At 45.8% G+C, this 24,322-nt stretch overlaps 2 protein-coding genes across 8 annotated transcripts; one reads left to right on the top strand and one right to left on the bottom strand.

The window, feature by feature from the left end:
* Positions 1 to 243: 243 nt before the first annotated feature.
* On the bottom strand, positions 244 to 23,822 carry LOC117587988 (neurogenic protein mastermind). 7 transcript variants are annotated; one of them, XM_034278999.1, is made up of 12 exons: positions 23,652 to 23,822; positions 23,131 to 23,334; positions 12,223 to 12,944; positions 11,250 to 11,926; positions 10,143 to 10,664; positions 10,012 to 10,078; positions 9,440 to 9,689; positions 9,230 to 9,301; positions 8,590 to 8,876; positions 8,145 to 8,189; positions 7,943 to 8,080; positions 244 to 776 (listed from the first exon to the last, which is right to left on the bottom strand). In XM_034278999.1, the coding sequence occupies exons 2-12, from the start codon at positions 23,139 to 23,141 to the stop codon at positions 754 to 756; spliced, it is 2,814 nt and encodes a 937-aa protein (XP_034134890.1). In that variant the 5' UTR covers positions 23,142 to 23,334; positions 23,652 to 23,822; the 3' UTR covers positions 244 to 753. The 7 variants fall into 7 exon arrangements, with proteins under 7 accessions (XP_034134890.1, XP_034134887.1, XP_034134888.1 ...); XM_034278996.1 differs by lacking the exons at positions 23,131 to 23,334; positions 23,652 to 23,822 and adding an exon at positions 16,352 to 16,620; XM_034278997.1 differs by lacking the exons at positions 9,230 to 9,301; positions 23,131 to 23,334; positions 23,652 to 23,822 and adding an exon at positions 16,352 to 16,617.
* LOC117587994 lies at positions 18,899 to 19,883 on the top strand. Its single transcript, XM_034279008.1, has 2 exons — positions 18,899 to 19,005; positions 19,062 to 19,883. Exons 1-2 carry the CDS (start codon positions 18,907 to 18,909, stop codon positions 19,680 to 19,682), a joined length of 720 nt encoding a protein of 239 aa, XP_034134899.1. The 5' UTR covers positions 18,899 to 18,906; the 3' UTR covers positions 19,683 to 19,883.
* Positions 23,823 to 24,322: the final 500 nt, after the last annotated feature.

The following is a 24,322-nucleotide window of genomic DNA, read 5'->3' as shown; positions in this document are numbered from 1 at the left end:
ACTTTTTCCATCCGTTTTATCTCTCTTTATTTACTTAAAAATGTTCACTCCGTAAAAAATCATACAACACAAAATATGTTTATCGAATATTGAATGGGCATAAAATAATAGATAATTGATTCGCATGCATGCGAATATAATAAATGAATAAATAATGAATGACACAAACAGAAATGATTTCCTCAAATGTGAAATGTGTTTTACAATTTGCCATTTCTTCTACTTTCAAATAACAAAAAATTATACAATACAGTATTTTATTAGTCGTGTTTCGTATTATCCGGATTCATATATCATACCATATCATATCATATGCTTAGTCGATTCTTGTCAGTGTAATATGTATATGTAGATATGTATGTATGTATGCAGTATTCAGTGTAGTTCTGATTCGTTTCGTTGTTACCTCATTGCACCTGCCTTTCAGAGCTTAACGATTAGGATTAGTAGTCGTAGGTTTCGCTTTCGCTAGTTGCTTCGTAGTTGTGTTAGAATTGTTTTTGTTTGGTTTTAGTGCTGCTACCAAATCACGTTTAACAAACAAAATACATAAAAATAACTTGTTCCTCTTCATCTACAATGGTTTGGGTTAGTTTTAAGAAAATTTCACTAAAAACTGCTGCGTTTCTCTTGCGATCCCAAGTGCGGCTGGACTTAAACTAGATATCTAATCGTACAGCAAGCATTTTGGTTGCTTTATTTTCTCGATGCTGCATTGTTGCTATAATTGATTTCTATGGCTTTGAGAAATAATTATAGATCCGATTGTCCAGGTCCTGAAACAAGAGCAAATGGAACAGATTATACAATAGGCCATATCTCTCGGGGGGCGACAAACAGATAAAGCTAACACTAAGTTGTGGAAAAATATACAAGCCTCTGGTCCAAGGACCGGGAATGGACTTGTATACATATATACAGAAAAGAGAATTAAAACTATAACTAAAAATCAAATAAATAATACAAATAAAAACTAAACAAAAGCAGCAACTGAGGAAGTGCAAGTGCCAGGCAGCCAAATTAATTTTTGAGAGAAAACTTCACCTTTTCATTTGTAATTTCTTTCTTTTGTTTGGTTTCTTTGTTCAATCTAATTTCAATTCAATTCAATTCTTGGGGTAAAAGCCATTCATTGTCATTGTAATTATCATTAAAGTTAACGATTAATTTTGTTAAAATATTTATTTAGGTATATTTCTTACGGTGTGTAGAACAAGTTAATCGAGTATAAGAAAAGAAACACTGAATAATAATGCATTTGCAACTCATGAATGGTTAATGGAACGAACGAAAGACTTTTCGACAAGTTTATTTATATTGTACAATTGTTCTTTATACGGTTTCACTCTTTTATTCGGATTGTATTTATTTATCGGTCACAACAACAAAAAGTAATCTTCATTCGTTGTTCATTACAAGGTGGAGTTTGCTCTCCAGTTTCAAGTTTCAACTAGGGAAAGGAAAGCATTTGGGAAAGGTAGGTAAGGTATATGTAGGAACTACAATATTTAATAAAAATATTTGCGATAAAGAGTACAATTTTAATCAGAGTAATAAGTACTACAAATTTATGTATAATTACAGCCAACATGAAAATATGTACTTGAAAATTGTTAATGTTTAGGTAGTATCTGAAATGGCTACTATTTACTTCAAGTTTGTTAATAGTTGAACATTTGCTGGGAGGAGTGAATACAAACCTGTTTCAAATTCAATTCAACTATCGCAAATATTTTCATAAACAAATTAAAAAAGAATACGGCACACAAAACAGAATAAAAATCAAATAGCGGCGAAAATAAAATTAATATATTACATAGAATAGAGTAGAGGACAAATTGTTTTGGAATAGTATAAATGAAAACATTCAACATTAGTTCAAACTGTTTTTGGGGGTTTGGGTTTCTTATAAAAATTGCAAAATTTTTAGGTACCTTAGGATTTTGAACGAGTTTTACAAAATCATTGAGTTGAGATGAAATTGGTTTTTATTTTGCTGTTTATTGTGGCGATTTGATAGATCATTTTTGGTGGTTGGTTTCGATTTTGGTTTTTGGTTTGGTTTGGTTTGGTTTTTATTGGTTGTTGAGGTTTTATATATTATTATTATTCGATTTAGAAATGAGTTTATTCTTGCGCTCTACTGAGGTAACAAACGAACGAACGAATGAACGACTTTCTTTGTCATTGGTCTCGATTTGTTTATTTACATTATGGCATCTATTAGATATTTAGTTGATTAATATTCAAAATGTACAATGTGTGTGTGCGATTTTGTGATGGGATGGGATGGGACTTTTAATGAGAAATGCAATAACTGGCCCCGACCCGAGCCGACTTTATCTATCACCCGTTTTAGGGTGCGGGCAAAGGCACATCGCCTCAGGCGCTTAATTTACCAAAGGATCAGGAATGAAAGTCGGTTCAAAATGATGAAGCGCTTTCCGCTAGAGCCTCAATTTATAGTCGCTTTTCTTTTCGGAATTTGTTTGATTCATTCGTTGGATCTACCCTGTTGAACCGGTCTCACATCCCTGCTAAAGACTATAGATCCCGCCCTTCTTATATATGTACATACAACAGGCCATCTCTTGCCCAGTTAGGTCTAGACTCTGCGCCAACTGCTGACCGACCTTTCCCTGGACTGTGACTGGGACTGGGACTGCTGTCGGAAGCACTCTGGACTCTTGCTGGCGCCACGGCCATTGGCTATCTCTGGCGATTCCGTGACTCTGGCCAGATCCCTGTTGATGGTCTTCGAGCTGAGCACTCGCGGACAGCGCACTGTCCATGGGCTGCGACGAGGATCCTGGAGCGCGCGGAAGGCCTTCGAGGGCACCACCTCTTCACCGCTGCCGCTGGCGTCGCACCAGCTGTTGTAGTAGTCGGCATACTCCTTGTCCTGCTTGGGCGTGGGTGCGGGCGTGCTGTCCAGTGAGCTATTCTCCTGAGCAGAGTCCATTTCCTCGACCAGAGCTCGCTTGGCGGCCGCCTGCAGTCGCTCCATGGGCAAATTGCGCAGATGTGTGCTGTCGCTCTTGAGGAGCAGGCTCTGGACCAGTTCGTTGACCAGCTTGTCGCTGACCACGCGCTGGTTCTTGGCCGAGGGACCCATGATGGGGGAGGCTGGGCTGTTGGGCGTCGAGGGATTATCCGCGTCGATGCTGGTGTTCTTGCGCAGTGGCAGTGAGAGGCGCTCCCGTCGCTGGGTCATGCTCTCGGCCTCGCCCAGCGCGTTGGGATTCTGGCGGCGAGTGATGGACACATTGTGGACGATCTTGCGTCGGCTGGGCTTCAGCTGGAACTCGTCAGCCTGGGCCGCTGCCTCAGGCAGGTCGTTCTCGTCCTGCAGCAGCTTGAAGAGTCTGGAATGTGTGGCGGCTCGCTGGTAGCTGGTCATCTTACGCAGCTCCGGGAAGCTCTCGGACTCTGTGTCAGTCTCCGACAGCTGCCGATTCATGTCCGTCACGCCCGAGTCATCCTCCTCGATCTCCGACTCGGACCGTTGGGTGCTACTGTTGCGGGACAGCGTCCCCTTGCCATGACCACTGTCCACGGACAGCGACTGGATGGTCAGTGCCTTCGAGCTGTGTGCCTCCTGGTCGCTGGGAGTCACCTCAAAAGCGCTGATGCGGTCGCGCACTGAGATCTTGGGTGCCTCACTGAATTTATCCACCTCCAGGTCGGGCAGTCCATTGGCCAGGCGCTTCATCTGCGGCTCGGGCTCCACGAACAGCTCTGGCAGCTGCGGCTCGAAGTTTGTCGGAGTGGCAGCTCCACGTTCCTCTTCCTCTGGCTCAGCGATCTGCGGCTTGTGCTCCTCCACAATTTCTCCGTCCTCGCCCACAATCTCGTACTCACCCGGGGGGCCGAGGTCCACGTCCTGGGGCTCCTCTGCCTCCAGTATAACGCTGTGGCGATTGGGCGTGGGTGTGGGACTGGGACTGGGCTGCGGTGGCGACTGCTGCCCATCGATGGAGGTGTTGAAGAAAGCCATGGCCTTGCGATAATTGTGTCGCTTCTGATCGGCCTCCTCGACCTGCTCCTTTTTGGCGCGATCCTCCTCGATGTTCGCCCAGAAGTCGGGCTCCCCCGCATCCTCATAGCTGTCCTCGTTCGGTGCAGCCCAGGTATAGACAGTGGCCGGTTCGTGCATGGAGGCCAGCGACATGGTATCCACCATACGAAGATTGCTCTCGGACACCGCTTCCTCGGTTTCCACGGGTTGTTCCACATAAGTTCTTTCCTCGTTCTCCACTGGGGGAGTGTCGTGGGGCAGCTCCTCGTATTGCTGGACGAGAACCTTTTCCTCCTCCACAATGGGATCGACAATCTCCGGCTCTGCGCCGCGAGCTGCCTCCAGTGTGGCCCACACATCGATGACCACGGATGGCTCGTCGGGCATCTTGGCTCTGAATGCTTTTATCTCCACCGGCTTGTATGGGGTCTCCTCCACCGAATTCTGGCGCTCTTTGCGAGCCCAGAAGGTGGCCGACTTGTGGAAGGTGACATCATCGTCGTCGTCTGGCTGCCGCTTTGCTTCGATCTCGGCCCAGAAATCAATTTCCTCATCTGTGTCAACCTCTCGGGGCTCCTCGGGGTATTTCGTGGGATCGAAAGCGAAGCCACCCGAAGGCCTCTCCTCCTCGTTGCTGCTCGCTTCAGCCTTGTTGTCTGCCCAGAAGTCTGCGTCCTCGCCATCCTGTTGCTCCTCCTGTTGGCCAGACCAGATATCCATTTGAGAATCGAATTGATCTTCTTTCTCCAAGTCTGTCCTTGACTGCTCTACCTCTATAGCTGCCCAAAAGTCCTCGTTCTCTTCGTTTTCCTTTGGCTTCTCAATCTCTTTGGGCTTTTCTTCCACCACAATGGGAAGCTCAGCCTTTTGTGGCAGGGGCATAGATTCCACGTGAGCTCTGAGGGTTGTGGTCCAGTGCTCCACCCTGGTAGTAGTCTCCCTCTTCAGGGGCGTGTAGGTAACAGTTTTCTTCTTTTTCGTCCACTGCTTGTCCTCTAGTTCAGCCTTCTCTTTGTTCCCTATGCTCCCCCAAAACTCGATTCCTTCTGTCTTCTCCTCTGACGGGGCTGCGAGTTCCTGCTCTTGGGAAGCTGTCGCGAATGTGGACCAGAAGCTGTTCTTTGCCGCCTCCAAGGAGGCCTGTGTCTTGGACATCTCTGCCGACTTGGGCCAGGGTGGCTTGCCCTCCGAGCAGTTCTCCTTGGGCCTTAGTTTAGGTGTCTCGATGGCCTTCACCTGTGGCTCCGATGGAGCTGCTTCTGGGGCGGTGGTTTTCCAAAAGTTCTTGGACTGTTCCATCATTTTCTGTGCCTGCATTTTGGTGGCCATCAACGTGGCAAAGAAGTCAAATTCCTCCGTGGGTGCAGCAACAGTTTCTTCGATGCCTTTGACTTTAGGTTCCGTCTCTGGCTTGGCTCGAGATATATTGTTGGTCACATCGTTGGCTATGGTCTCGCCAGCGAACTTGTTACGCATTCCCAGGGAGAATGAAGCGGATATATCGTCCTTGCTGGCCCTGAGAGGTGCGACAATCTCTTCCACGGGATAGGTTGCTGCTGTGGTGGCGCCTGCTCTGTACTTCTCCACTGAGTTGGAACGCGATGAGTTGGACAGACTAATGGTCACACTCACCTCACAGTCATCATCTTCGTCCTCATCCTCATCTGCACTCTCCACCTTGGCCACACTGAAGGAGCTGCGCTTGCTCTCCGCACTGCTGGCAATGCTCTGGCGCTTCTCCTCGATTTGGGTTGTGTTGCCCACTTGGACGGTGGCGATGTTCTCATCGTTGGAGGTGCGACTGAATGAGAATCGCAGCGGCAAACGAACGGTCACCGAGTTGGACTCATCATCCTCATCGTCATCGTTATCAGCCTGATCGTTATCCTCAATTTGCTTCTCTATGTCGTCCACCAGCGTGGAGCGGGAGTCATCTCTGCGTATGACTGTCTTGGCATATTCGCTGCTGCGCTCCAGCTCGCTCTCCTCCTCGTAGATGACGCTCAGATCTTCCTCGACAACATATTCCTCGTCCATTTCCTCAATGAGAGCTTCCTGCTCTTCCTCGACTTGCTCCTCCTCGTCAAACATTTCATCCGCAGTGGTGACATCTTCATCATCATCCTCGCCATCGCTGCTCTCAGAGTCCAAATGCTGATCCAATGCCTTGCCTTTGTAGACCTGCACATTGGTCACTGACTTGATTGACTGCAAGGGAGCTGCTGCTCGCCCAGCGTGCTTTGGAGTATCATCCTCCTCCTCGTCATCGTCATCGCTGGATTCCTCCTCTGACTCGCTGTCGCCAATCGAGGCATTCTCACTGGGAGATCTGGCGCCCAGTTCCTTGGACTGCTCGCCCGCATAGTCCTTCTGGAGCTGCTTGGAGAGATTCGCTTGGGTGTTGCAGCCGGCAATTTTGTTAATGTTGGCCAGACGCTGGCCGAGCATGTCGATGACCTCGTGCTTGCTGCTGCTGCCAATATTCCGGGTCTTGGGTCTGCTCACCAGCTCCTCGATCTCCACGGAATGCGCCCGCTTGGGCGACTCACGAGGCTCCACCTTGATGTGGTGCTGCATAATCACCTGCGAGGGCATGTCATCGGTGCTGGGCGTTATGATGATGTCCGGCAGCACGCTGCTGGCGCGACTCTCCTCATTGGAGCTCTGACTGTAGCTGGGCGCCACTGGGTAGGGGTACGGCCCGTAGGGTGGTGGCATCGCATGGAACGGTGGATACCCAGACGGAGGCTGAGGCGCAGCTTCACAGCCACTTGGCGGCTGTGCGTAGGGCGGATAAGGGTAGGGGTAGTAGTACGGATAGGGCGGGCATCCCTCCACGGCATGCTGATGCGGTGGTGGTGGTGGCGGATAAGGGTAGGGATACGGCCAGTTGGCCATGGGAGCAGCCTCTCCCGGTGGCGGTGGCATGTACCAGGGATATGGATAGCCATAGGCATAGGGTGGATAGTGTGGGGGCACCGACTGCGAACGCGGGGGACACGAGCTGTCGGCAGAGCTGAGGGATGAATTGGATGAATATGTGTTGGCTTGGGTGTGATCTGTGGTGGCTGTAGAGGGTGTGGATGATGTGTAACTGTGACGTTTGTTATGCTTATTATGATTATTATTATCAGTATTTTGATTATAGTTATTATTATTATTATTTGGGATTTCGTTCAATTCAACATTCTCCAAATCCGAGTCCAGCTCGGTGTGAATTTTATGTTCTGATTTCGGTTTTTGGTTTTTGGTTTTTTTTTTCGGGTTTTGGTTTTTTGGATCATAAGATATAAAAGAAGAAGAAGAGAAATAGACACGGTGAGAGTGCGGTATTATGTGTGTTTGATTGATTGATTGATTCATTCATTGACTGATTAAACGATCAAGCATGGCTAATTGTTGTTTATTGTATGTACAGGTTGTGGCATGTGGCATGTGGCATATGGCGTGTGAGGGATGCAAAATAACTGACGCTGGGGGGATGCTTTACTGTTTGTTGTTGTTGTTCTTCTCACGATACGGTGGGAGTGGGGATGCACTGACAACTGTACAGAACAGAGAAAAAACAACCACTTCATGCAGTTCAGTCTAGCCTGATTGATCATACATCACTTCACGTATGAGCATCGGTCAAGAATTAATACTCAAAGCAAAAGGTGAAATCTCTCAATAAAAGTAAACGTTGGGTTTTAAGCTAACTCTAGAACTGTAAATGCAATCAATGTCTTTGTATGTATCCATGTAAATGTGTTCGTGGGTGTGTGCTTGTGGTGAGTATGGTGAATATGGTGGAATATATGCGTATATACAGCAATGATAACTGTCTCGTGTGTGGATCAAAACTTTAAGGTTTAAACTCATTTTTCAGACAACGATAAACTGCTTTCAGTGTTGTTCTTTTTTTTCAGATTCACTAGCACTTACCGGCATTTTCGGGTGTTGTCATTGCCTGTAGAATCTTGAATGATCGACTGGGTATAGCGCTGCCGGTATATTTCTTCGGTTCCGGCACTTGCTGTTCACTGGGCGGCACATATTGTTGTGGTTGTTGTTGGGGTGTATCTGATAAAAAGAATTGCACGAGATTAATATACATTTCCTTGAGATTTTTCTGTATTTTTTCTACCATTACGTTGGGGCGTAAAGCGATTCTGTGCGGAGACTCCGTTACCTGCAAGGAAAAATCATATTTCAAAACAAATTTGAAAACCTCAGTAAGTGGACTTAATGCTTATGTTTAGTAGTAATCTACTTAGTAGAGCTGCTGCAATCATTTTGATAACTTCAACTAAATGGCACCCCGTTTTAAGGGGGAAACACACAGGAAGCTTTTGTTAGTTTATTGTACCAAGAAGGATCAAAATTATTGTTGTGGCTGTAAGCGGCTTTCAGTAGTATTAGTATATAGATCCGAGAAACCACTTTCCCTCCCAAGAGACACGCACTTTCACCATGACAATACCCAGTTCCCATTCCCACCCGAATGGCTGAAAAGGGGGAGCATATGAGTGGACGCTGAGGATGCAGCTGAGAGTCAGGGACCAGGGGGAGAGGAACCATTCAAATCTCACCTTGCGGGGACCAAGCTAAAGGCGTACCCGACTGTTGCTGCTGATCCTGGGCCAGTTGCAGGCGCCGCATCTGCTCAATGGTCGGACTATTCCGTGCCAGCTGGGCGCTCATCTGACGCGCGAATTGGGGCCGCTGCAGCTGCGGCACCACGGCCCCGTCCAGGGACATTGGCTGCTGGGGGGACTCTTGGCGTGGCGAATCTCCACCGCTGCCATCGTCCACCGTGTCGGTGATCTTTTGCAATATTCTAAACGATTTCGATTGGATGGGCGGTGAGCGCGGGTCGCTGCAAGTAGATATAGGCGTATGTTAGGTTAGGTCGTTGGTTAGCATGCAATCGAAAATGTCTCAAAATAAACCAAATTACAACGATTTTTTATTCTGTTTTTTTTTGTTGTGCGAACGTTTTGGGTTAATTATTGTCTCGATGGATGACATAATGATATAATGGAGAATTTTGCAGAGATTGCAGAGATGATGTATGGGAAGATAATGGCAAGACACGACATTTATCCACAGTTCAGTAAGAAGCTTCATTTGCTGCTTCATTACTTGTTTTACAACACTGAAAAGTACTGTTGTGCATGATGGGAATTTAACGATTGTTATGGCGACTGGCGGTGCTCTCTCACGTACTACCTGAGACGATTCTTTCTGTAGAGTATCTCCGCCTCGAGCGGACACTGGTGCACATACACATTGTAATTGCCACTAAGTCGTTGGGTTTGTTTGGGGTTTAGTTTTGTAAAGAAGCACAAAATTAATACGCATTAGTGCAGGCTAACTGTTTAGTGTTGGCAAAGCACAAAAAGAGAACCAGCCACATTCGATTGGAAGCACTGTACTTACTTTTGCAGCAGCACTGGAGACTGGGAGACGGGTCCCCCACGTCCGCCCTCAATCGAAATTGGGATGATCCGCGCACCATTGGCATTCCCGTTGCTGTTGATCCCGTTGCCCGTGGCAGGCTGCAGGTTGGGCGACAGAACGCGCTGGGAGCTGGGCTCTCGCCATTGCGTCTGACTGGACTGAGCTGGATAATTGTTGTAACCTTGATCGACAAATTGATTAGCTGAGCGTATTATGTGCCCACCAGGCGCTTTCGTGGGAAAGAGAGAGTATACATAGACACAAGTCGATATAGAAGATGGAAAGTTACACATTTGGACAAGAGCAAGGAACATGGGAGGGATAACAGCATGTGGAGTGGGGTGTACAGGAAACATTCGGGGAAGTCTTGGAGAGTGCTTGGCATTGCAGTGTTGAGTCGGTTCGTTGTGTGTCTCAGGTCGGATTGGGAGGGGGAAACATCTAACAGGGTTTGGGGGTGTTAGTTACATACATCAACGGGTTTTTAGGAAAGCGCCACAAAGATCATACAGAAAACACATGGAAAGCTGTAGCGTTTGTTCGGGACTTACCACCAAAGTTGGGCTGTGCAGCGGCATATGTTGGAGTCTGCTCCAGGGTTATGGGTATGATGCGCTCCTAAAAAAAAGATTAAAACGAGTTCAGAAACAAAGCTATGATCTTGTTGAGGATGTTTGCTTACCCTGGGACCGCTTTGAGTGGCGTTATTGTTGTTGCTGCCACCATTCGTGTTCAAGTTGATCTGCAAACGCAGTCCCCCATCCTGAGGATGCGAGCCATAGTTCTGTTGACTGATTGTCGCACTTGGAGTGGGCCCATAGCCATTTCCCTGCACCAGTTGTGGCTGATAGAAAGATGTCTGCTGTTGCTGCTGTGGCAGCTGCTGCTGCTGCTGTGGCTGTTGCTGCTGCTGCTGTGGCTGCTGCTGGGGTGCCGGCGTGGTTTGCCTCAAGGTGGAGGGCAGCACATTGCCATTCTCCTCGGGACGAGCCCAGGGTGCTTGTTCCTTGCTTGCTGGCTGAGAGCTAAGCCAACGCAGTGGCTGGTTGCCCTGCGGCTGCTGTTGCGGCTGCTGCTGTAGTGGCAACTGCCGCATGGGCGAGTCGCGGGACGGTTGCTGCTGCTGTTGCTGGAGCAGAATGCGCTGTGCCTGGGGCTCTGTGGGCTGGGCCAGAGGAGCAATGTACAGCGATCCAACGTTGGTCTATTTGGGATGATAGGCAAAGAAACATTTAAATGATCGCTTAGATATTTTTTCCATCTCTGGGTATTCCGCTAAGCAACGAATCTGTGTCTGTGCCTTGCCTCAAGTTCAAAATTCGTGTTTGTCCTTTGCGGTTATCTAATTTTAGCTGAAATTCTTTCAGCGCTGCACTTGGCGAATGCGTTCAATGTTTAGTTTTCAGTTTTCTTTTGGTTTTTATTTATTTTTTGGGATCTCAAAATAGCTTGTGGTACTTCCGCGACGCGTTTGACATGATTTTCTGTGCGAAAAATGTTTTTGGCTGACTGTAAAACTAACAAAACCTCAAGGCATAATAAAATGTATCTCAATTTAGGTATTTAAAGTATTAACTGCTTAAAGCAGATTCAAAGATACCGCTTTTAAATATTACTCATGTGTTTGTGGTTCAAGGGGTTGCACAACGTTGCGTATGAGTAACCAAGTTAGAGGTCACAGCCAAATGGAAATTAAGCCGAACTTAGCGACTCATATTTATTGAGTGGCTTGGGAAAACACAGACAAATATTTTATTTGAATTTCTGTTAAAGTCTTTACCCTACTCACCGGCTTAGTGGCTCCTGGATATTGTGTTTGTTGCTGTCCGAAGTTCTGCTGCTGCTGCGGCTGTGCATTGAAATTGGTTGCTGCCGATGTCTCAATCCGTCCTGGGCTGAACACATCGCGAGATCTTTGTTGCTGTTGCTGTTGCTGTTGCTGCTGTAGTTGTTGCTGCTGCTGTATTTGCTGCTGTTGCTGCTGAACGTTGTTGTAGATGGGCTGTGGGTGCTGTGGGGCGGCCTGTTGCTGTTGCTGTTGCTGCTGCTGTGGTGCTGGCTGAGCACGCTGTGTACGCCAGGGCACAGATTGGGCTGCCTGTTGCTGCAACTGTTGCTGTGGTGCCTGAGACAGAGGCGAGTTGGCTGCTGGCGGACGTTGCTGTTCGAAGGGTGAGCGTGGACTCTCCGTCTGACGCTCAATGGGCGAGCGAGGACTCTCCGCCTGTCGTGTGTAGACGCTGACAGTCGGAGATGTGGGCATGGCCACACTCCTGAACTCCTGACGCGGTGACTGTTGCTCCTGCTGCTGCTGCTGCTGCTGCTGCTGCTGTGGAGTTGCAGGTGGAGTGGGATACTGCTGTTGTTGTTGCATGGGTGGGGTCTTGGGTTGCTGTGGCTGAGTGGGTGTGTAGGGGCTATAGCTGTTGTTGTTGTTGCTGTTACTGTTGTCAAACGATTTTGGACCTACATTTGAAGCAGAAAATATTCGTATTAGAAATCGCATTCAATACGAACGTATTTGTGGCTTGAAGTTGTTAAGTTTAGTGCAGTTAGTGGGAGGTTTTTGAGAGCCAGTGCCCTTTGTTGGGCCCTTTTCCATGTCTGAGTGTTAGTTGAATGTGGTTTAGAAGAAGCAACCGTAACCGCTTAGTAATTGCTGGCGAGGTATCATGAGGAGTCATAATCAGTAATCAGTAATCCAGTAAGCAAACACCCAAATCAATGATCATTAAGCCAGCGAGTCCTGCAGCTCTGCTCACCATCGACGGCATCTGAGTTGCTGTAATTGTTGCTGTAATTGCCGCTGCCGTTGTAGTCTCCGTTTTGGTTGCTGATGCCTCCGCCGCTGGTCTCTGGCAGTGGACTCTTGGAGCGATCTTTGACATACTCATCCTTCCAGAATGTGTTCTTCTCCACCGGTGGTGGGACCTTGCGCAGAGCGGCCATTGGGTTCGCCGGAATCTTGATCTCCGGCCGAAAGCCCAGTGGTGGCGGCTCGAAGCGCTGCGGAGTCGGCGACTTGCGGGCCGTGGCCGGTGACCCGGGTGCACTGAGTCGGCCAGCGGGTGGCGCTAGTGTGCTGGGTTGTTGGGGGGGTGGTGGTGGGGGTGCAGCAGCAGCAGCGGCCCCAAACTGATTCCCGTTCTTACCCTGTGTCTGTGGCTGTGGCGGCGGCGGCGGCGGCAGCACCTGGAAGGGCATTCCCATGGCAGCAGCACCCATCGAGTTGGCAGCACTTGGAGCGCCGCCTGGTGACTGTGGCTGGGCGGGTCTGTTCTGTTGGGCGGCTCCGGTGGCGCCCTCCGACTGGGCGTTGCGTGCCAAGCGCTTGGCCATGCGCTCCGATCGAATCTGGGAGAGATCTATGCCGCCCGGGGTGTAGGTGAACGGCTTCTTGTCTTTTGTCATCATCGCATTCTGTACGCAGGCCGGGGCCTCGTAGCCACCCGAGTTGCCTCCTCCTCCACCGCGTTGTCCATAGCTGGCAAAGACAAGAAGAAACGATTAAATTCGATTAGCAAAAATAAAAGAGATTGCCAAATTCAGTTTCATTTTCACTTCCCCTCGAGCTATGCTAATTTATTCCCTCCATTCTCTTGGGCTATTTATCATTATTTTTGTTCAATCTTTTTCTTCTAATTTTATGTTTCGCTCTCTGGGTTGCTGCATAGCCCGCATTTGTGTGTATTTTGTTTTCATTTATTTGCTGCTGCTGCTGCTGCTGCTGCCTCACTAATGAGTCGCTCATCGATTCGATGGTTCAATGATCCAGTGGCTGCGATGCTTTGACTTTGACTTTTTTACGATCGCGGGGGAAAGTGAGTTGAAGTTGATACGGAGCACCGTCGCCAACCATATAAGGTGAGGCGCCCGGAGACGGAGTGCCAAGTTTGAAAGGTTGAAAGTGAGACGAAAACATTGTCTCGTCGGACATTTTTGTTATTTTTAGCATCACAATTATGTTGAATTAGATTACTTTCGTTTGAACATGGACAAAAAAATGGGATTTAGTTAATTTATTTTTCGATGGCAGAGTCAATTGTTTATATTTAAAAAGGGAACCCATTTGATTCCATTTCATATACGAGTGTGTAGTTCAATAATATTGTGGAATCTCTTTGGCTGTTAAAGCAAAATTTCCCTGGGGGGGTTTTTTCATCATAATTTATATTCTCCAGCCTGAACTTTCCTCTTGGCGCTGCTTTCCCCCATCATCTTTCGTTTGATTTTTCACGCACATCTCTCTCAAAGTTTAGTGTCGACTTCTTTCCACATAATTTGCTTAATTTTAAATGCATTTAACGTTGACAATTTACTAATTAAAAGCGAAAATCGAAGACGTTCAGCGACGTTATCGTTACGGGTTGGCCCACACATGTGTATAGTTATGTACGGCATGTACACAGATGGATGTACGTATGTACGCCTGGATGTACATGGGTTGAAAGCCTGTTATGCTGAAAGAAAGTGATGGGCAGGCATCTGGTGCTCGGGCTTGTTTCTGGTTCGTGTTCGGGTGGTGGTTCTGAAAAGTTGTCAGGCCTGTTGCATGCAACGCTTATGCTGCCTCTTGCCAGAGTGCCTGTTGTCAGTCCGCTTCATTAGTTTTTAGAGTGCGTGAATGATTCGCCTCCAAGTGGGTCAGGCGAACAGGAACAGGTGACGTCTTTGCCTCTACTGCCAGACTGTGCCGTTCCGTTCCGTTCCGTTCCACAAAGTTGACACGGCCAAAGTGTGGCAAGTTGTGGCGGGGGAGATTCAGATATATTCGCATGTAGTCTGCGGCTGCTCCAGTCCCTGCCCTGCTCTGGCCTCTTCGCGTCCGAACCGGGCCATGCCAAACCGCAAATGCGAAGGCCGATTGTGGGAAAACGATTGCAACACTCACCCACAGAGTATAGAGCTGCAACACAGAGTGCCTCAGATGCAAATTGGAGCGCGAGCATCAAAGTCAAATGCAAATGATGCAACTCAAGCACAGCGGTGGCTGACAGAATGACAAAAATCGTAAAAAACAAATCGGTAATTGCCGCCATAAAAGTTCAACGGTCAAAGAAATGCTGTCTGCTCCTTATAGTAGGGAAAAACTATGGAGAGATATGCCCCAACAAGTTGCAGACACTTATGCCCAAGTCGGCTGAACTTGCCATTGATTATGTGCGATCGACAACGACATCGACAGCTTCCATAATTGTCGAGGTGTGCCCAAAATTGTGAGGTCGTTCAGCGTTCGTTGCAGCTGTTTTATGGCCGAGTAGGAAACTCAATTTACACAACAGTTTCGCTAACTGTTTCTGCTTATTAAACGTTAGATCGCGAGCCATATTTGGCCCCGGCCATCGGGTTATGAAAGTTATTAAATCCCGCGACAAGCCTTTGAAAAATGTTGCTGCAACAGGCATTTCCTGATCAATTGATCAATTCTATTCTTTGCATTGTTTCTAGGCGCAGAACACGAACTAAGGAAAACTATTGCCAAAATCTCCATCTCATAAATAAACATTAAATAATAAAAAACTGAAAGCACACGCGGCGCCCCGATCCCACGGCAGATGTCGTCCGATGACGTCAATGGCCTGCTATATGGCGTCAGTCGTGTTGGGCCCTGCAATTGACCACAACTGGCAACTGCTTGACAGATTTGGCAATTAGCATGTCCGTCAGGCATGCCAAGACTATGGCTAAGATCTGGCCAAGTGCAGGCCAAAGCCATTTCCATAGCCCATAATCGGACGTGACTAATTGACTTGCACATTGAACGATGCAAATCATTCCCTTGCTACTGCTACTGCTGATGAATCATAATTATATGCGCCACTCTCGGTGACATTTTCGATATGCACTTTGCGCCATAAATAGACATTTGTAATACATACAAATACAAGCACGAATGAATTCCCAGCGATCGAGTATATAGCATTTCGCTGGCCTGACATTCATGACGAAAATAAAAGAAGAAAAACAAAAACACGGAAAAATCTTGCTCTTGTTAGCACGAAAAGCTGTCCGTGCGTGAGGAGAAAACATGCTAGAAAATCCTCAACGCCAAATGATAGAAAAACATCTGTGCAATTTGCATTTTCACTTTTTTTCGACTCTTTTCGACTGGGATTTTGCCCCCTGCGCATGCAAATGAGCGTGCAAATATGTATCTGCAGTCAACTGCGACTGCCGGCTCGCCAGTCGCTTGGATTCGCCAGATACGAGAAGTGCTGGACGATTGCTGTAGTGTGAGGGAATCGACGGGTAGATACTGCAGAAGGAGAACTCTTTGTTAGTTTTAAAAGATCTAAAGATGATTCTAAATGGAATCATTGATCAGGGGGGGAAACCCTACCACGCGCCAAAGATATTTAAGAATTTAATAACAGTCTGCTATTTGGTTTATGCCCCATCTATTAAGTCCATCACTCCTTGTATTACCCTCTAGGTAAAAGCAAACTTGTTGCCGCAGCAGCAGTTGCAGTTGCAGTTGCAGCTGCCCGCGCATATTTCAAGATCAAGGGCAGCCCAGCAGCAGCAGCAGCACCACCACCACCACCATTCGCAGCAGTGGAAGTAAGAACTTGAAAGCTGCCACATGCAACATGACATAATGATAGTCATTGTCCGGCCATCTCTCAGTATGCGAACGTGTCTATAAATAGACACTGGAGCTGGTGCTGGTGTTGGAGCTGGACGAGTACAGGGTGCTCTGCCCCGACTAGCCGCCCACATTCCGCAGTTGGGCTAATCTTGTGATAAATATTTGCTAAGAAATTAGTTTTGTTCTTTTCTACGCTTCGAGTATTTTCCCCCAACTCGTTTGCTATTGCGCTTTTGAATGCTTATCAGGGGGACGACGTTTCTCTGACGAAAGTTTCTCCCGAGAACGAGACCTCGACTTACGATGATTCCAGGCAACTCTTGCCATCAGGGGTAGTCAGGGGCAACTCTGACAGTTGAAATCCACGATCCTGACGCACCATATAGGCTGGCAGCGTGTCGATGATGGCATTGGCCTTATCGTTGTACGACCCCAGCAATTCCCGATACTTGGAGTAGACGACGCGCTTTAGTTGCGGATTCTTCACCGACGCGGGTGTGGATGCAGGCGAAGGCGACGCGGCCGGCGATTGCAGCGTTGAGGTGGCCATTATTTATGTTAATATCTATTATTTATATTGTTTATTGTTTGTTGTTGTTTATTGTCAAATTTGTTGTGCAGTTGGGTAAACTGGCATAGCAATTGGGTATGGAACAAGCAAATGCCGACAAGATGTGAGAATAGATGAGTAGAGCTCGTAATTTGTTTGCTAATTTAAAGTCCAAATGAATGTAACGGAATTATGGAATTGTCCAGTGGAAATACTACTTTTAGGCACAAACAAAGAATGAATTTGTTTGCTCAATCGATTTGCATTTGCCAGACAAAGGCGCTGCCTGGCAGCCTGACAGACAGACAGACATTGTGGGACCTAAGCCGCCTCAGAGCCCAGTGACTCAGCAATCGAAAGGGGCATGGGGCAGGCAATCTAACCTTTTTCGGTGCTGTCCAATGATTATTATTCGGCTGATGACTCAGAACAGCCGAGAAGAATCAACGGATGGTTCGTGGTTGGGGAGAGGGAAATCAAAGAGGCGCGTTAACAATATAGAGCAGGCGAGGCAGCTGTTCCGCCTCAGAGATATACTCTTACAGATACGCTCACGCAGCTTTTGCGTTGATTATTTTTAGCCATGAGCTAAAGAGTTTGTTCAAATTAAACAGCAACTACAGGCAGTGCGATTATCTATCTGGCGACATTTGCTTGGCAGAGAGGGGACATCTTACAGTTGTTTTTGTTTTGTTTTGTCTTGCTTTGTTTTTTGGGGTACGAATTGTATCACTTGGGACCCGCACAGACACAAACTCGCGCACTTGTGGGGGACACGGACCCACATGAAAGTTTCAGGCACTCGCGCACCGCAGAGCAGAAGTGTCTGGAAGTTGGATGATCGTAGTGTTCGGCAGCAGTATCTAGCAGTATCTGAAAGCGCACTGGGCGACTGAACGCAGCAGAGTCTCGACGCGCATTGAAGTCGAACCTCGAGTTCGCTGGAGGTTGGCGACTGCGGCTGCGGCTGGGGGCATGAAGAAACTATATAAGGAGGTCTCGTCAACGGCAGAGTTATTCGTCGCTTTTTCTAATTTTCAGTGCTCATTTGCTTGTGGACTCGCAAGGTTGGTTGCGGACAACATTTTTGTTCAAGTGTTTCAACCGTATGTGCGCCAAAATATGATTTTTTGCAGTTTATGCGGCAAGGTCGCGAAGAATGTGAAGTTGGTTCGTGTACCGGTATGCTTAGAGAAGAGAAAATTGTGGGAGCAAAGTCAAAATCAGCACACTCCATTGTCGTTGCCCTCAAACTTACAGCGAAAGCCTTTTCACTCGCACTTTTCACTCTCACGTTTATCTAATTTTTGCCGACGAGACCTCCTTATATAGTTTCTTCATGGCTGGGGGCTTGAGTTGGTCAGCAACTCGTTGCAGATACATTTTTTGTTGTGCCGCAAAAGGAAAACCGAGCTCATGATAAACGTTCGGATGGCACGCGGTGGCTGTCTGTTGTCTGTTGTCTGCTGACTGTGGCTGTTTCTGTTTCTGTGTATCTGCCAGTGCCAGCGACCTGCAGAGCAGACCAATTTATACGTCTGTCACAGCCGTTCGATGCCGACGACAAATTTCAGGCTAAACGCCAAATAGTTTCTACGTTTTGGTCTATCTGTATCTGGGTATCTGCCGGCTGTATCTCTGCAGCTCTTATCGTGCAGCTAATTGTTTTTGCTTGGCTGTCATGTCGCCTGCTTATTGCTTTTGCTGGCTTTTCGTTATTAAACCAGCCCCAGTCCCAGTCTCAGTCCGTTCTGCGTTTATCTTGCACTTCTCTCCTGTTGTCACGTATCTCGCCCACACATTTCTGGGGATTTCTTAATCGAATTACAACTACGCTCCATGTACACCTCTTTGCTCTGATTAACACAGGCATCCGTGTCCCACTACCCTTGACAGACAAATATGATTATCAGCGGAACAACAGCTGACTGCCTGGGGATTTTCTTTCCCCCTGTTAAATAATAATTGCCAAGAAAGCGTTGAAGAATTTTGTGTAAATGCAGAATGACTTGTCGAAAATGCCACACAATTTGTGCGCACCTAATTGCTGCCGCCTGCCATGGGGCAGGCACAAAGAAGGGGAAAGTTGCCACCGACACAAATGACTCTATAGAAAATACAACTAAAAGTGTGACTGCGATTTCGATTGCTGGTCATGGATGACCAGAGATATTAAAACTGGAGAAATAACTAACAACTTTTCCAGGGACTGCGATCAGTACAGATCATTCCTTCTGTACTGTTTTTGAGATATTTATTGAAGTTTTTCACGATAACTCTGTCAAATTTAGAGCACGAGCATTTGAAATGTATCATATTTCATATAAAATCTCAAGCAAAATTTTATTTAACTTTAAAGTGATGGAAGAACCTGATGACGGGGATGGATGCACTTTTGAAATGTTGGTAAGTGGCGAAGAACACTTCCATCCATCATTCCACTACAAATAAATATGGTGCAGGCCCTCCTCGATGTGGAGCAGATCTTTACTACACCACTGAGATGTCCAGTGTCATACTGCGAGGAAGCGCTGACGCCAATTGAGATGCTGGCACATCTTCTGATGTCTCACAGACCCGGCGAGTCGATGCAGGAGGCAGTGGCCGACTGGCCGCAGCTGTTCCATGTTCAAATGAACGAACTGGAGGCGGGCGTGAGCCATGTGATTGGTGCACTGGCGTACCACGGCACACCGCAGGCGGGAGTCAGCACTCCGGTGACTCCAGAGCTGCAGGTAGTCCATCAGTTGCCGGTGATGCTCGTAATGTACATCACTCCGCCGATGGACAACGTGCAACAGGTCGTAATCTTCTACATGGTCAGTCCGCTGATCACCACGAATTTGAGTGTGGCCGTACAGATCTCTCTCCTGGATGGGGACCAGGATAAGCACGGACAGAAGTCCCAATGCCTGCTATCTTCGACTGCCAATCTCGGTGCTCACGGATGCGGGCAGCAGCTCTTCATTGACATGGATTTTATTGCCTACTCGGCCACCGGCATTCAGAGGCTCATCGATATGGATCCAGAGGGTCAGCTCCATGTCAAGGTCATTCTGACTGGGGAACCAAATTCATGGTGATTGCAAAGACACCAACGGTATACAGAAGACTAGTTTTTCTCAGCTGCGATGACTCATTCGGGATTGACAGACACATTAGAGCCACCGGCCAGGCACCGGCATGGCCCCAATTGACGCACACTTGAAATTTGTAATCTGAGTGCCTGTCAATAATGTTCAATTTTTTCTATACTATATAGACTATATATATATTATTCTTAGCCAACTGTCAAATGTGTGATCTCCGGTCTCTGGTCTCCACTTATTCATTCAGTAATTCATATTTTTTTGGCTGCCTCAAAAGTGGGTCACTAACAGAGAGCTATGCGGTCTGGTGCAGCCATCAATCACGAGGGCCATCTAATTAGTTAGCCACAGGCCCCCCATCATTGTGAGAAATAATATGAGAAAAATGGCTTAGAGAAAATATTCTCTTTACTCGTAATTAAGTGTTAAATGGTTATTTGTCTCTCACAACAATTTTAAGAGTCATTTCATTTGGCGCTTGTTTAGGTTTCGTGACCCAAATTAATTTTGTTGATTTGATTTGATTTGATTTTATGATGCATTTAAATGCAATCTCTCAAGCTTACACCCATCCGAGATGGTGTTGAAAATTTCCTGATTATGTATTTATGTATCTTTCTGAAAATACTTTGATGTTGTGAACAGATTCTAGCTGTCCGACAACTAACAGGTGGCGCTAAACAGGATTATCCAAACACACATATATGAAAATAAATGCACGAATGAGTCAAAGCAGAGCAGGTTTTCAAATTGTTATATTTAGCTTTATTATTTTCCAGTTAGATCAATATTTGATGTTTTTTTCATAGAATTTGATTCATCAACAGCACAAACACACAAAGTGCTTGAAAAACTTTAATGGCAACGCCATTTAGTCTAGCTGTTGTGCCCATAAATTAGCCCCAAACTAAACAAGAAATAAGGGAAACGCCAAAAGCAACTAAAAAGGAATATATGTATGCACGAGAAGTGGGTATAACTAATGCGTACGATCATCTTATTTATAAATAAACAACGAACCAAAGTTTAAATGCCATTAAAAGCGGAAGCAACAGAAAGACCCCCAAGGAAAAACGTAAAACAAAGCGAGGGAAAGCTAATAATATATAAATAAAAAGTGGATTTTCATATCCCACCCACACCCGCGGACACGGACATGTGTAAGATTATAATATTTTAGGCCTCTTATTGCTGGGACTGACCTTGAAAAACGTGTTATACGCCGAGGGGCGAAACTTTCCGAAGTGGAGGAAAAAATGTGTGCATATTCGGTGAGTATATGGGAGGGAGGGGGGTCGCAATCAGGGAGCCCATTCATCACTTTCTACGACTACCCGAGTCTGCAGCTCGTTTTTGCATTTGTCATTTGTGATTGCCGCTGCGTTGCGTTGATTGCATGACATGAGCCCATCAAGCAGTGAGCGGAGCGGGGAGGCTGGACTTGGTTTGGGTTGGGTTTGGGTCTGGGTCTGGGTCTGAGCCTGGGCTTGTAATTATTTATATTAATCTGGCCTGGGTCAACGCGACTCCAGGTGAAAGTGAAACCACGACAGCGCCCGTTGCACAATGCACTGCGGCAATATTTTTGCTTTTGCTGATTGGAGGATACGTAATTTTTATATACCCGCACATTTTTCCTGCCACAGCCACAAACACAGTCGCAGCCACATGTGGTCGTCGTTTATGGCCAGACCGACCAGCAGTGTCCCGCCAGCGCCTTTTTTCGATTTCGGGCTTTTCCCATTGACTTTGAATTGTGGTGTTGGCTGACAAATTGCCATGAAATTGATGTGCGGAATGGAAAAACTAAATCACAAAAATTCGATACGAGAGAGTTCCTTTTTTAAGGCTCAAGTGAAAGTACTTAACAAATTGACAAATAAAAAACAATCAACTCGCATAATTAATTATCTTTATGAATCACAGAATCAAGTATCTTGGGACTGCTCTAAATATAATTATATTCCCAGTGGCCTTTGAGTGTGGTGTGTATTTTGGGTGTGGTCTTTTCATGACAGTTTTATTTCTTCTTTCTTATCGATGGTAGGCATCTTCCTTTCAATTATTCTCCCGCTGTACATTCGAATTTCACGGTCAACTGCGATCAACTTGAACTGCGTGCAACAACAAGTCCATTGAATGCCATTAAAAATGCAAAAATGACTAAAACAAATAAATTCACACCTGATTTACGCAATTTACAAAAAGCAAAACAACCGACAAAGAAGTGTCAAAATAAGTGTCGTTGACAAAAATCAAAGTCATGTCTCACAATGTCTGGTAATGCATCAAAAGTCCGGTCGTTGAGACGCGAAAAACTTAAATAAATAAAAATATATGTGCACGAAATATTTATGTTGTCAATATTTGCTTCAAGTTCACACGTAAATTAATGGACAATATGTATGTGTGTGTTTTTTGTGGCATTTACACGATTTACAGATGTCAAGTACGAATTCTCATGGCGTATACTTAATAATTTAATGCTGTGATCATACTCGTAGTTAAACATTTTTAGTGACACAAATTATTAGTAGAAAACAACAATTATCTGTCATTTCCATTGATTAGTTTCTTCATTATTAAGCTTTTGCTCTCTTTTCCTTTTGCATCATTTTGACCCAATTTCCTCAATATATTATCGCCGATTCTTGTGGGTGCTGACAATTTATGCGCGACACATCAACGTCAGCAGAGCAGTGCAAAAAAAAAACTGCCCGAAGACAAATGTTGAAAAAATCAAACAAAAAATGAACTGCATTTTATGCCAAATTCTTGACTTTTTTGTGTGTTTGTTTGAGATCAGTTCTCGGGCATTTGTCTGAGTGAAGTGCGTGGCTAGAGGAAAACTTCCGGTGAGTGCCGTCAGTTGTCTAAATTCCCAACACGTGTGCCAAATGCTTTTAGATACGGCCAAGAGAGACAGCTGGCTGTAAAACAAAAAATTCTGCACCAAAATCTCGTTGAAAAATACGATATTTAATTAATTAATTCGCTTAAAGTGTGGGCTAGACAGGGATAGCGGGATGAAGGCAGAATTTGTCGCCTGCCAAAAAGCGCGTGTACCGCCATGGGGCAGAGTCGAGCGAGCTTCGAGGGAGGGCGAGAGCGTGGGCGAATCGTTGGCCTTCAAAATAAAAACGCATGTGAGAGAGAGAGAGAGAGAGAGCCTTAATTGTGAAAGACATCATAAAGATGTTCTGTACATATATACTATATGGTATATAGATATATTTTGAGATATATGTATCTGTTCCTACATATGTTTTATTTATTTTCTAATTCTTTGAAACAGCTCGCCCGGCATGGGGTTGTGTTTTTTATTAGTTTTCTGACCACACTTGAAAAACATTGGGAAAGATATAGTGCAGCTGCCACAAGTCGAAGATATGTAACAAAAAGTTTAAAAGGATTTCAAATCTAGATTTATATTGCAACTTACCCAGAACTCATGTTTGCTGACTGCTTTCTATTTCAAGTTCAACTTTAAATCACTTTTACGCACCGCCTCCACACAGCAAGCAACCAAAAGGAATATCTCGATTTCTTGTTATTTATTTTTTCTGCCGTAGGCGTTGGTTTATGCCAAATCGCACGCAAGTTTTACGAAAAGATTTAGCAAGGGAAACCTATGCACACAGAAACACTGAAAAAGTCATGGAAATTGAAATAAAATTATGAAAAATGAATTGAAATTGATTTTGCACAAAATATCACGCCTTCTTATATAACTTTCGGCACGAACACGAACACTACTAAATCACTGGGAAATAGTTTTTTCTACATATATACACGAATTGTTCATTTTTATCTATAAATTGTGTGAGGATTATCTTTAGGGCTCTCCCCTGATCGATACAAGTTACATTTTGGGGGTAGCGCAAAACCCTTTTCGTTCACAATTGTTCGATTCTGAATTTTGTAATTTTCTATTAATAAAACGCGGCACAACGCATTGCTCACTTTTGCTAGAGAAAATACTCGTATCTATATCTATATATATTCGTATATATAGACAGCCCAGCCAGATAGATAGACGATACAGATATATATCTATGTGTTAGTTTTAGATGAAAATTTTCTTTCTTTCGGATGGTTTTTCTCGTTTGCAACGCGTTCAAGTTAGCAGCCCAAGTCGCACTGAATTCGCACAAGAAATTTCCTCAGCCGAAAAGTCGAAAAGCCGAAAAATCCGAAACACATTTCACATTTCGAAACAAATTCTACTTCTTCTCTTCTATATAGTATTTTTTCGACCATCGGTCATGTCTGTGTCTATATACGAGTATACGGGTAGCCCGTGCCACTGGCTGTGAGTATGTCTGGGTGCCCGTTTGCATGTGGCGAAAGTGCGTCTGCTTGGAAAATTCTATTCTGTGAATTTTGAGTTTATTTAAAAGAAACAAAAAAAATTGAGCAAGCCCGCAGTTGTTTGTACTTGTTCCTGCCAGTACGCTTTCCTCCCCAGCCAGCCAACTGTGGTGCCGAAGACTCTCGAAACATTAAATAAATTACTCTCCATTCGATTCTTTCACACTTTCTGCACTAGTCGAAACGTTTTCGAAAACTTTTGGGGCAAAAGCATTTAATGCTAGGTGCGAAAACTATTGGGAATTTTTGTATTTAATCAAATG

Source organism: Drosophila guanche, unplaced genomic scaffold, assembly GCF_900245975.1.
Source record: "Drosophila guanche unplaced genomic scaffold, DGUA_6, whole genome shotgun sequence".
Taxonomy (NCBI): Eukaryota; Metazoa; Arthropoda; class Insecta; order Diptera; family Drosophilidae; genus Drosophila; species Drosophila guanche.
Note: the sequence above shows the minus strand (reverse complement) of the source record. Positions and strands in the feature narration are given on the sequence as shown.